General features: G+C 36.1%; 1 protein-coding gene and 1 pseudogene across 1 annotated transcript in view; one reads left to right on the forward strand and one right to left on the reverse strand.

Moving 5' to 3' along the window:
• The first annotated feature begins 511 nt into the window (after positions 1–511).
• Positions 512–13,527, forward strand: part of PUS10 (pseudouridine synthase 10) — a 66,884-nt gene continuing 53,868 nt past the window's right edge. Inside the window, exons 1-4 of the mRNA XM_044918570.1 lie at positions 512–559; positions 3,657–3,797; positions 6,684–6,947; positions 7,918–8,004. Coding sequence (XP_044774505.1) covers positions 3,672–3,797; positions 6,684–6,947; positions 7,918–8,004 — 477 coding nt within the window. The 5' untranslated portion in view covers positions 512–559; positions 3,657–3,671. The remainder of the gene's footprint in view (positions 560–3,656; positions 3,798–6,683; positions 6,948–7,917; positions 8,005–13,527) is intronic.
• LOC110588868 lies at positions 10,321–11,629 on the reverse strand (annotated as a pseudogene).

The following is a 13,527-nucleotide window of genomic DNA, read 5'->3' on the forward strand; positions in this document are numbered from 1 at the left end:
AAGGAAGACGCCGCTAATCCACCGGGGTGGGGAATACTCTCTTTTTATTTGCCTTAGCAAGAATTTCCATTCTAAACCTGAGGGTGAGGGCTCATCGATATTTCTGGCAGCGGCTAGGACGCCCTAGACGTCGGAGTCCCACGGAGGCCTCTCTGGGACTAGTCGGGCTCTGGCCGGGAGTTCAATCCCACGCACTTGTATCCCAGCGTGGGTGGCGGTGGGATGAAGGGTTGTGGCGGCGCGACAGGCAGTTTTTTTGGTTTCTCCACAAACAAGAAGCGGAGAGAGTTCACTCAGCCCTTGCGAGAGGGCCTGGTACTTTCGTTCTAAAGCTTTCGTTTCCTCGGGGAACAGAATTGCTACACGCAGTAGGTGCGTTATCTTTAGTCTTCCCTGTTCCCTCTGGGGGGCTAGAAGGGGTTAAACCTCAGGCTCCGGCGTCGCGGTAGAAGGTGAGGCAGGAAGGTCTAAGGGGTGGGGGTGCGACTTGGGCGCAGGAGAGGTGTGGATGGAGGGGATAGTTTCCTTCCTGCTGGAGCGGCCTTGTTAGCAAGGAGGGGTAAGCGGGAAGTTTCTTGGACCTGACTGAAGGAGGGGAAGGGCTTTCTTGGCCAAAGACTGGAGGTTAGGCCTTGGATGAATTTCCAAGAGTCTAGATTCTACAATTGAGTATAACGGTAGCACAATAAAGTTGTGAGGGTCGCCTTTGAAAAATCCGCACACTCCCCCACCCCCGTGAGACAATGACACACGGCTGTATGGAAATGAGTGTTGAAAGATCACGGGATGTGAGACAGTCTGGCCATTTTGGTGTTTTTTCACATGCCCCGCTCCTTCTCTATTTGCAACGAATGGTTTCTCTAAGTCCAAGAGGTGAAAAGAAAGTCCATCGTCTCCTCCAGTTATCATTGGTTCGTGGAGAAGGGACTCAAACCCCGTAAAGATCCGACACGTGGGAAGGGATTCTGTTGCGATGACTAGTTCCAATTCTTTATGTAAAAGAAGCACTTAAACGAAAATCTTAACGAAGGCAACCGACAATGAAAACCTTACAGTATGGGATGCATTTCTCAGGGCTTGCTTTCAAGGATAATAAACCTCATATGGAACAACTGATTTCTGATGACTTCTGAAATCCTTTCAGTGCTGTACGTCAAGATGAAACAACCAAATTTGAGACAGAACGCGTTTCCTCCTTTTAATGTTAACTTGTTTGCGAAGTCTCTTGATTGTTGCTAAAGGAAAATAATCTCGAGGGTTTGGAAGACCATGCCGTTACTGACACATACACACTGAAGAGGGTTTTTGTTTTTTTAAGACCTCTTCAAATTACTCAGGACAGGAGGTTTCCTAATTCTCAACAGGTTTGGGAACTTCTCAGAGCCAAGAGATTGTGATATGTCATTTATTGACTTTGCATAATACCTTTATTCTTTGTGTACCTATTGGAGAAGTAAACATTCAGTCTTTGAACCAAAGGAAAGAAAGCATCCATTTTCTTCAATTAAAAAAAAATTTTTTTTTTATTTAAGTGTACTTACACAATGTTACATTACTTTCAGGTGTAAAACATGGTGATTCAACTTCTGTATATGATATTCTGTGCCCACCACAAATGTAGCTACCATCTGTTACCACCCTATAACCTATTACAAATCATTGCCCTTTATTCTGGTAACTTATTCCATAATTGGAACTGTATTTCTCACTCCTCTTCCCTCTGGCAACCATCAGTTTCTTCGTTTTTAAAATTCCACTTACGGGTGAAATCATATGGTATTCGTCTTTCTCAGTTTGACTTATTTCATTTAGAATAATAACCTGTTCAGTCCATCCATGTTGTTGCAAATGGAGGGATCTTATCCTTAGAAAGCATCCATTTTAATAATAGTATTTAACTTCATCCCCAGGGAAAGCTTTGATACGTGTTCTTTCAAGAACTTACTCGTGTACTTATTTACCCAGAGGGTTTGTTTCTCTTTCTGAGTTAAAGGTTAATTCTGAATTAAATGAAATCTTTGGTCTTAAGTAATGGAAAGGTGGAGAAAAGATAGAGTGAGACAGAAATAATTTCTCTGGGAGGGGATTGCAGTCAGGGATATACCTTAAATGCTGAGAATCAACCCCTCACTGAATCCCAACCCTTTCTCAGAATCAAACTAGCAGATTAATGGCCTGGCAGAAGGAATTCAGATCATTTGTATATAATGATGACCACACAGAGCTTCTCTATATACAAGGTGTTCTCCACATAATTCTGTGTCCTTTTGTGAAAATGCCCTTGAGCCCAAATTTACTTAGGTTACCCTAAATCAGAGCTTTAATCCTGTGTCTCAAAGTTCTCACTGGTGTATCCAGGCAAAGTCTTATTTTCTTCTTTCTCTTCCTGTTTGCCAGCTCCCATACTGTATTTACCTGAATTGAAACTCAGCAGGAGGCAATCTGTCTTTTGTAGTCCTAGCTGCTAAACTGATTTTTATGGTGAAGGGTTTTGTGGAAGTATATACCTGCCTTCCTCATTATTTTGTGTCAAGGAAATTCTCTCAATAAGTGGCCACAAACATTTAGAAATTTGCAAGTTAGGAGTGGGTTTTAAAGGGTTGGAAAGCACAAGCTAATTCTAAGAATCACATCTTCACAGTAAGGAGTTGGTAAGAGCTCCACCCTCCCACAAATTTTAAGCAAGTTCATTTGAATTGTGAAACTGCATGAATTAAAAAGCACCAGTTTTTTATCTGTATGACCACCATACCACAACATTGCCATGCAATCATTATTTTATAAAATATTGTTAGTTCCTCATTTTAAAGTAATGTGAGCTGATTTATTAATCAGAAGATCTGTTTTTGCAAAACAGAATAATTAGGTAATTTAATTTTCGTACACCTCCTTCCTGGCAACAGGAAAGTTATATCGGATTTTACTCCATTCTCTAATTTGTTTCTAAGGGCATTTATTCAAATTGTGAAAAGTAACAGCTTGTTTTAGATGATAATTACTCTAAATTATTTTGCATTTAATTTGTGGGGGTTTTTCTGGTGGGGGGAGGTTTTACTTGTGCATGAAAGGAGCAGATTCTTCTCATTTTGCTAATAGTTGGTTTCATTTAGTTATTTTGTCAAAGTATAATCGATGTCCTTAGATCTACTGATCAATTTGTTTTAAATACTTGACTGCTTAACTATCATTGAGGCTAGTAAAATATATAGACTGATCTGATTATTTTTTCCTGGCAAACTCATTTTTAATTTCTAATAGGAAAAGTTTATTGAATTTACTACTTTCTGTTCTCAAACAACACTGAATGGTACAAAATAACAAAACATCACTCTGTATTCTTTGTTTTTATTACCCTCCTCAGAGACAACCATTCTTGATTATTTTTATTTTTATTTATTTTTATTGATATACTTTCATCATAAGCCAGAATGCTACACTAAATTCCTTGATAATTAGAAACTTTTACCTGGCCCATCTAATAAATGTCTTTCAAGTTTATGTTTCAATATGCATATAATGAAAAGGATATTATTGGAGAGTACAAAATAATGTTTTCAAATAAAAGTTAGTTTTTATCCCTAAAGGTGATGACATATTTCTCTGTGAAAGTAAAACACAAAAGATGTTCATTACTTTTACTTTTTCTTTCTTTCTAGTTATAATTATTCAATATGTTTCCACTGACTGAGGAAAACAAGCATGTGGCCCAGTTGTTGCTCAGTACTGGTACCTGTCCAAGATGTATTTACAGATTCTGTGGTGTGGATTTTCATGCACCTTACAAACTTCCCTACAAGGTACTTTCATTTTGTTTCTAAAGAAAGTTCTCTATTCTAAAATGAATACCTGTACATTTGAGGGCAAGTATCTGTCCATAACTCTTCATTAAATTAAAAAAACTATAATAAAATAATTACTGATAATGGTAAATTTGGAATTTCGTTTTAGTACCATAAAACTGTAAGTTCCTTCTTAAGTGATTATATCTAACATTTAATGTAGTGGGATCTTTGTGGAGCAAATCCCTGGTGTATTTAATGTTTGTATATACCTCTCCTAAAGAGAACACAGATATCACAAAATAGTACTTCTAACCAGATATTAGTAAGATGTGACAGGAGGAGGATGACAGTCCTGAGATCTTCTATTAAGGGGAGGCATTGTGGATTTGGCTGCCTTTTTTCTTTTTCTGTTTTCTTTATTACGATTTGTACTTACAAATAGGTATTTGCAACCCTCCAGAAGTAAATGCTTATCATCATCATTATTTACTGCTATTAATAATAGCAAAAATAATATACAGGGATCTTTGACATTTATGGTAATATACAGAGAGCTTTGACTAACAGAATACTTTCACAAAAAATGTGTAACATATTTTGTGAAGTATACTTGATTCCAATAGTGACATTCTTTTTAGAGACAGTAATTATACATATGTAAATATATACCTATATAAACACTATGTATACACACATGCACACTCAGTTTCTTATAATTTTTAAAAATGCTCAGGAGTTAGCAGTATCAATCATTTTTCCTATGTATTATTTGTTTCTATTATTTTGGAAATAATTATATCTAATATTCATATAACATTTTTATATGTCAAGCTCTCATCTAATCCTAATAATAACCTATTAGGTAAGTACATACTATGATTGTCTCTATTTTCAGATGAAGAAACTGAGGCACAGAGAGGTTAAACAACCTGCCCAAAGTTACACAGCTATTAAGTGAGCAAGCTAGGATATGAACTGTCTGTCTGAATCCAAAGCCTAGAATTTGGAGCTAGAAGACATGGATTTGAATCCCAGTTCCAGCTTCAGTTTTCTCCTCTCTAAATGGGAATGATGATAACATCCACCTCACAGGATTTTAAGGGACAATTTCTAATAAAGTATGTGAAAACACTTTGAAAATGGTACATATGCTATGATGATTAATATATATGTGTATATTCATTTATACACACTATGACTATGAGGTAATCATACTGGTTTTGTGTAATTCTCCTTACACATTTTTCAGACACATTATATGATTCTATTATTCTGTGCATTTGTTTTCTATTTAAAATATGTTTTAAGATTTAAAATATATATTATATAAAGAGACTTAGTGTTGCCAAGTTTTATTTGTATCATTTTATGTAAAAACACATGAAAATATTTGAAGACAATTTTTTTTGTAAATGTACCTAAATTTTTATCTTTGTAGTCATCTAACTATGTATGTACACATACATATACATGTACTATGTTATACTGAAATTATAGAACTTAGGTAATAAACATATTTGTGTGTGTCATGATATACCTATATGTGTATGTGTGTATTAGTATTTCTGTTAAAGATGAAATAGAGTTGCTGTCCTAATAAAATGAATTATATTTGTTCGAGTGAAAGATTTTTTTCTTTAGAGTCAGTAAATTGTAATCTGAGTAGTAAATTTTAAAAGGATATCTATTCAGCAACTGAATAATAAAATCTATCTAATTTAGACAAAACAGAAAAAGTCCTCTGAGTATTTAGATGGGTGAAATGTCTGAAATATGAGAATGGTTTCAAAAGAATGCAACTTTTAACATTTTAGTACAAAGGGTGACAGAAATGAGGCAAACCAGAATGTAATAGAGGGCTTCTTTTTAATTAATGCATATAAATGGTTTTTGTAATTACTGTGCCAATTTTCAGGATTGCCAGCAACTGTTTACCTTTGTTTAGTAACTTGAAATTATTTTTACTTAATAGATGTATAATTTCTAATTTTTCAGATTTCATATTAATATTATACAGATGTTTTAGATTGTGAGATTATTAAATAACCTAGCAAGGATGGAAATTCAGTTTGTATTTCTATTTACTGATAATTAGAATTGAAGTTTGTTCTTACTAAAATTAGCAAGTGAATGACCCTCACAACATAACTACAAACCAAATTACAGGCATACCTCATTGATATTGTGGGTTTGGTTCCAGACCACCATAATAAAGCGAATACCATGATGAAGTGAGTCAAAGTAATTTTTTGGTTTCCCAGTGCAGATGAAACTTATATACTGTAGTCTATTTTATAATAGCATTGTGTCTAAAAAATGTGCATACTTAATTAAAAAATAATTTATTGCTAGAAAGTGCTAACCATCATCTGAGCTTTCAGTGAGTCATGATCCCTAATCACAGATCACTATCACAAGTATAATAATGAAAAAGTTTCAAAAATTGTGAGAATTACTAAAATGTGACACACAGACACAAAGTGAACAAATGCTATTGGAAAAATGGTGCTGATAGACTTGCTCGATATAAGGTTGCCGCAAACCTTCAATTTATAAAGATGCAGTATCTGCAAAGCACAATAAACTGAAGCACAGTAAAACGAGTTATGCCTGTAATAAATTTGTTAATGGAATCTTCTGCCTCAAATTTAGGACTTTAGCTTCACTAATATATGAAACTCTTTTGGAAAAATATTCACACATATATTGTGGGAGTTAGGTAATTCTCTTTCAAATTCCCCAGAAAGCCAATGCTGGCTAATAAAATTAATCAATTGCTCCAAAATTGATATAAATCAACATTGTATAAGTCTGCAATATATCATAATTTCACTCCTGTTTTCATCTTAACCTTAAGGGCATTATAAAAGGGTTATTACTTTTTTCAAATTAACTTTCCAGGAGTTGCTCAATGAACTACAGAAATTTCTGGAAACTGAAAAAGATGAATTAATTTTGGAAGTTCCAAACCCACCTCCTAAGAAAATTCGACTACAAGAACTAGAAGATGGGATTGATGGGATTGATAATTTGAGTCAAAATGGAGAGGGAAGGATCTCCGTTATTGAAGATGGTAGCATTGCTTCCAAGAACTCAAATTTAAATGTGTGCAATGTATGTCTAGGAATTCTTCAAGAATTCTGTGAAAAAGAGTTCATTAAAAAGGTAAATAATCTATTTTTTATTATATGTGCAATTATGTAGAAATTTTTGGTCTTAAAGCCTAGAATTCTTGTATCTAAAGTAACAGTACCATTCATTTCAACTTGTTTTACACCAGTGGATCATTAAAACATTTCTTAATTAAAAAATAAACAAGCCTACTATTCTCAAATTACTTTTTTATTAACAAGATAACTGAAAATTAATGAAGTAGGTGTCCATGTATTTCAGTTATGAATGCTACTCAAATGAAGAAAAATATAGTGGTTTTTCCCTCTGCTGTTTAACATAGCTAACTAGGGAGTTAGAGAAAAGCTCTTAGTCATACCTTTTAGTGTCTTGAAAAGACAAGTGTTACAGTTTTATGGAAGATACATGATTGAATGTGGGATTGCCTTTTGTTTCCAGCTGTCAAGAGTGCCAAATTTGGCTTTATTTTGTTTAAAAATCTTAACCTATGAGGTGATCTAAGAGAAAATTATTTTGACATTCAACAGATTGTTCTGCAAGTGAGTCCTGGCTGTGTTGGCATCTCGTGATATCAGTCTTCAGGGTCTTAGTTAGCAAATGCTTGCTTTTGGGATGCTTATGAGAATTCCCAGAGGTGAAAGTTTAGAAGTGTAGTGCCATCTCCTGGACCAAAAACCCATGTTATGAAGATTAGTGTGAAATTTTCAGGGGCGCCTGGGTGGCTCAGATGGTTAAGTGTCTGCCTTCAGCTCAGGTCATGATCCCAGGGTCCTGGGATCGAGCCGCATTGGGCTCCCTGCTCAGCGGAAAGCCTGCTTCTCCTTCTCTGACTCCCCCTGATTGTTTTCCATTTCTTGCTGTGTCTCTCTCTGTCAAGTAAATAAATAAAATAAATAAATTTAAAAATAAATAAATAAGTAAAATTTTCAGCAATGCAATGGAATTTATATATATAAATGCTGTTTTATGTAATAAAAAATGCTTTTATGTAATACTTTTTTAGGTGTGCCAAAAAGTTGAGGCCTCTGGGTTTGAATTTACCAACTTGGTATTTTCAGTCTCCTTTCCACCACAGCTATCTGTAAGAGAGGTAAGGTCATTTAAATGCATAAAACTATATGTGAAATGCATGCTAGAAATATCTCAAAAAATGGAGACTTAAAATTTTCTGTACCACATTGTATTTTCCATTTTTTTGTGTACTTATTGAATGATAGATGACTGAAAGCATGGCACTATTATAGCTGCTTAATAATGTTGAATGAATGGTGAGAAAAGGAATTATTTAGTTTATCATAGGACTGGGTTTTTTGTTTGTTTGTTTTAGTTTTTAATACTTGTTGTGTCAGCAGGATTGAGAATATCACATGGTTCATTCTTCTATGGGAAGTTATGTAATAAAAGCGTAGTGCCTTTGGGCATGAAAATCCCAAAGGTCAGGAGTCCTCTAAAGGAATTGAAAGGTAGAGATTTCAGAGAATTTCTCTTATTTTCAACATGTAAAGTGACTAGTTTAAGTCACTTTTTGAAGACTTAGTGAAGAAAACAGTGCTCCTTATGCCATTGAAAAGACTGTCTTTTTTTTTTTAAAGGTCCTCATTCTATAGCATATATTCATTAAGCTTTAGATCTGTATGAGGCATGTTGGTCAGAGAAAGAGATTGACCAGAACTTCAGAGATGTTTTGGGGTAGATGTATGCATGTTATAATGGTCCAGGTATAGGGTCATTTCAGTTATGATGAACATTCTTATTTTCTGGAGTGAAATACAAAAAGATGGCACCCCTTTTAGTCAACAGGAAAAGGGAAAGAAATAGCCTCATGTTTATTTGAACTTTTTTCCTTTGTTAAGTGAAAAAAATAATAGTAGTCATTACTGTAACATTCTTATGTGTCAAAACGGACATGAATACATAAAACTGTCCTATAGGGAAAATGACCTTTGTAATTTCAAATTACAACAATGAGTTCTAAACATATCCATTTATGTGTGTAAGGTGTCTTTTCCCTAAGGATCTGAAAGCATCACTAGAACATTATATCTCATACCATCACCTTCTTTGGGTGAGCAAAATATGTTGGAGCAAATAATAATGTTTATTAGCCCCCAAAAGGCTGAAGATTGATTTAAAGACCTTTTGAAGCTGGATGAATGATAGAAAAGAGCTGGGAAGTGAAAAAGAGTAGAATGGTTTTAAGTAATATCTCTGTCCATGGTAAGATGATGAAACAGATAGAAAAAAGGGATCATGATGATGTACGGTTTATAAACACATAAAGTCATTTTCTAGTCAATCATCAAAGCATTTCTCATTGATAGGTCATTTTCAGGGTCCGATTTTGGTAGCAAGAAACAGACTTCTGAAAGCTAAGTGGCTCAAAAAGTTGCAGTGTTTAGAAGAAATAAGAAGCATATTTTCTAAGTGTGGTTATTATCTTACCACCAAACTCTTCCTCTGAGTTTATATTTTGACATTAAAATTTCTGTTTTCCATTTTTATCACTTAAATGATGATTTTAACATATCCATTTAATATTTATTGAATACTTATGAAGTGTTTATATTCCATGTTAGAAATAGAAAATGCTATTTAAAAAAAAATAGAATTATAAACTCTACTTCTTGTAACTGATTTTAACCCCTAAACTATTTAACAGAAATATGTGACTATTCCAGTTATTGGGGAAGTAATACATTGCCACAGTATAGTGTGTTAAGTGACTCATTGTTTTCCTTTGTATTGAGTAATATATTTTTACTCATTCATTTCTTAAGTATAATAATTATTCAAAAAGTACACAATGTTACACACCGTATACAATTTTCAGAACCCAGATTTCTTTAGCAAATTGTGTTTATGGTTCACTTTGCAATTTTTTTCCATTATTATGTTTTATTACTTTGTTTTGGTTTTTTTAAGATTTTTTATTTATTTGATGGAGAGAGAGAGAATTTGTGTTTCTAACAAGCTCATGGTGAGGTTGGTACTGCTACAAAGGTGCACACTTTGAGAACCGCTGTCCTAAAGGATAATGGCAGAAGTAATCTAGTCTGATAATAAACTGATAACTTTTTAAAAATTTATACTCCTGATAGGAAGAGAGAAACAGGCATAATTAAATGTATCCTATACTTTTTTTTTAGAATAAAAATTCAGTTTATTCATCTGTTTATGACACAGTACACAAGAGGCGAAGTGTTTCATATCATAGATTTCACTTCCAACTCTTTGGTATGTTTCTTTGGCTAAAAGGAGATTAGACATGAGAGGCAGGCAATGCTTAGGCAACTGAAATAAGGATGGGGAGGGGCGATGCTAATCTCATCCTTGCAGGGCTATTTTCTAGAACTGTTAGCTGGAAACAAAGGAGCACCACTCCTGGATGCTCATGCTGTCATGGGCCTCAGTCATCCCCACCACACAGGTACAGCAGTGCTTTCTGGCAGTCACCCTCATGTCTTGCTGGATGCAGTAGTACAGGGACTTGCTGTACTTTCTCTTGAATTCAGACCTAATTTTCAACATGTCCTCTTCACTGCAAGAGATCATGATAGATCATGATTCTTTTTTTTTTTTAAGATTTTATTTATTTATTTGACAGAGAGAGGCACAGCGAGAGAGGGAACACAAGCAGGGGGAGTGGGAGAGGGAGAAGTAGGCTTCCCGCTGAGCAGGGAGCCCGACATGGGGCTCGATCCCAGGACCCTGGGATCATGACCTGAGCCGAAGGCAGATGCTTAACGACTGAGCCACCCAGGCGTCCCGATGGATCATGATTCTAAACAGGACTTTATTGCGAGTCCCCTTGCCTTTCATGGAGTCGTACAGTTGGTCAGCAAAATACAGGGGCTTGTTCTGAATGCTCTGGACCCGGTTCAGGAAAGCATTTCCTAGGTCTCCTTTGACCTCCTTGGTGCTCTCCAGTATGTCATAAGGGCTGTAGCTCTTGTACCTTTCAAATACTTTCTGGAGGTGACACACACTCTGCTTGGTCATGATGCTGATCCACTTGGGCACATCAGTTCCTTTCCTCTTCACTCCAGCATCATAGACATCCCAGGCATCTTAGTCAATCAGTTCATAATCAATGACAGAGCCATCCTCTGCTCTTCTGCCATTTGCAAGGGCAACCATCAGCTTGCGGAAGTCACCAGATGTGTCAGAAATGATGTCCTTCTCCAGATTAGTCTTGTACATTTCCTTGTAGACTCTGTTAATTTCCTGATGCTCTTGGTTGCTCCTTGAGCAGATGATCTCAGTGAGGGAGTCTTTATCAGTACTCAGCCCCTTCATGGAGGCTTTCAGCTCAGAAGCATCATACAGAGCAGGTCCCCTGTGACTGGGCCCCAAATCACATTCTTTAGGTGGCTGGACAAGGCTGACGTCAGTGCTGATACAAGTTCTTTTTAGATCCTTCTCTGGTAGGCGAAGGCAATATCCTGTCTCTGTTCATTGCTGTGGTTGGTCAAAATGTTGATAATGGTGACCTCATCCACCCCTTTGGTCATTTCAGTGATGGCCATTTCAATGTTCAGAGCATCATACTCAACATCAAAAATCATGTACGCTTTGACCAAACTGTATGCACTTGGCGTGGAGTGATCACCCTCCAAGGTGGGCCTGCAGAGAATTTCGTGAACAGTAAACAGTTTGAAGCTGGGCCAGGCACCAAGAGCTGCAAGCACCCCAGTTGTGGAGCCTTTATCCTTCATTTTTGATAGGTTGATGTCAAACAGTGCAAAGAAAAAGCAGTCAGAGAAAAATGGCAGAGGAATCTAGGCTGGAAGATAAATTAAAAGGGTTGGGAGGTTCAGAGAAAGTGCAATTCAGACTTTATTTAAAACCAAATTACCCCAACTGATAAAAGAAAGTTTAAGGATCAAAATACATCCCAATGAAGAAGAAATCGGGGCATCTCTTTCTCTCTGTGTTTACATAAACATTTGTATTTATATATTTATATGTGTTTATTTGACTTTTTATTTTGAAAAATTTAAAAAGTAGTAAGACTAGCCAAATGAGCCCCTGTGTATGTATCATCCAGCTCTAATTGTAATTTTTTTGCCAAACTGAAATCAGTTTCCAAAAAAAGATACACAAAAGTCAGAGTAATGCAAATGTAAGAAGGAGGCTTAGCTCTGTAATAGCAACTGGAAAATAAAATCTCAAATGAGTAGAGGCTTGTAAGAATTGCTAAGGAAGACGGGCATACTTCAAGTTATGCATATAGCAAAAGATGAAAAAGGGGATGTATTTGGAACTGATATTGTTGATGGATGATACAGAGAGAGTGGAAGTTAGAAAATCTTACTTTGCTTCTGTCCTTTCTGTCAAGGAAAATGATCCTCAACCTAAATGGGTAGACTGATCATTGATTGGTGAGGGAGAGTGAAAGCTCTGCATGGTGAAGCTTCTCTAAATGGGTTCAGGTATTCGGGACTGAATGAATGACATTCCAGGATGGATTCAGAAAGAACTTGCAGTTGTTGATGATCTTTGAGAGCTTTTAAAGGATAGCAGATTTTCCAAATGACTGGAGACAGAGAAGGCAGTTTCAATTTTCTAAAGGTGGTTTTGTTAACTACCAACTGGTGAGCTTGACCCTAAAACCCTGGCAAGGTTCTAGATCAGGAGCTAAAGAGTACATTGTAGGCACTGAGGAACACTTGGTCAACACACTGAACAGATTCATTAAGAACAAATTATTTCTGCATCATTTTTTCCTTTTATAGGCTAGCAGGACTGGTAGAGCAGGGAAGTAGGGTAAAGCACCAGTGTGACTGGAATTCAGCTAGTCATTTGAGCAGGTTTCTTTCGTATGATAACTTTCTGAAAGTGGCAAGAAACATGAGCAGAATGTGAAGACAATTGTGTGGGTTGTACCTGGCTGGCCATACCCAAACGGAACTGATTAATAACTGATTTCAAACTGGACAGTGTTTCTCCAAGTGTACTCTGCAGATCTGAAACTCACTTGGAGAAAAGTGTTGAAAGCAAATTGCTGAGCCTTGTCTTAAACCTCCTAAATCAGAATCTCTAGATATGGGGCACAGAGTTAAAGTACACATTGAAATTCAAGAATGATGGAACTTCAGAGAGATTTCTGATGTCCTGCAAGACTCTTCATACCTTGTCTTGTTCATGATTTCTATCAGTGATGATATAATGGGAACACTCACAACAGGTGTCATGACACAGAGTTAAGAATATAGCAGATAGATTGAGTATTAGAATTGAGATCCAAAAGATCTCACGAATAAGGAAAATCTAACAATGAAATTTAACAGGAGTAAACATAAGTTCTTATACCTAGGTTTAGAAAAACAACTTCCAAGTAAAGGATGAAGGAAGAATGGCTTAAAAGCTGTGTTTATAGACAAGGTTTGGGTGTTTTAGTTAATAGCCCAGTAAGAATTAGGGGAGTGATGTGGATAAGCACTTTGGACTTTAGTCCAGATAGTAGAAGTACAGTATCTAGAAAGATGAAGGTGATGGTCATCCTCTTTTGCCCAGTGTTGGCCATTCATGGAGTGCCATATTCAGCTGGAGCATACTACTTTAGGAGGAACAAGGACAAATGGAAAGGTGTTTTGTGGTAGTCCACATCCTA

Source organism: Neomonachus schauinslandi, chromosome 10 (assembly GCF_002201575.2).
Source record: "Neomonachus schauinslandi chromosome 10, ASM220157v2, whole genome shotgun sequence".
Classification (NCBI taxonomy): Eukaryota; Metazoa; Chordata; class Mammalia; order Carnivora; family Phocidae; genus Neomonachus; species Neomonachus schauinslandi.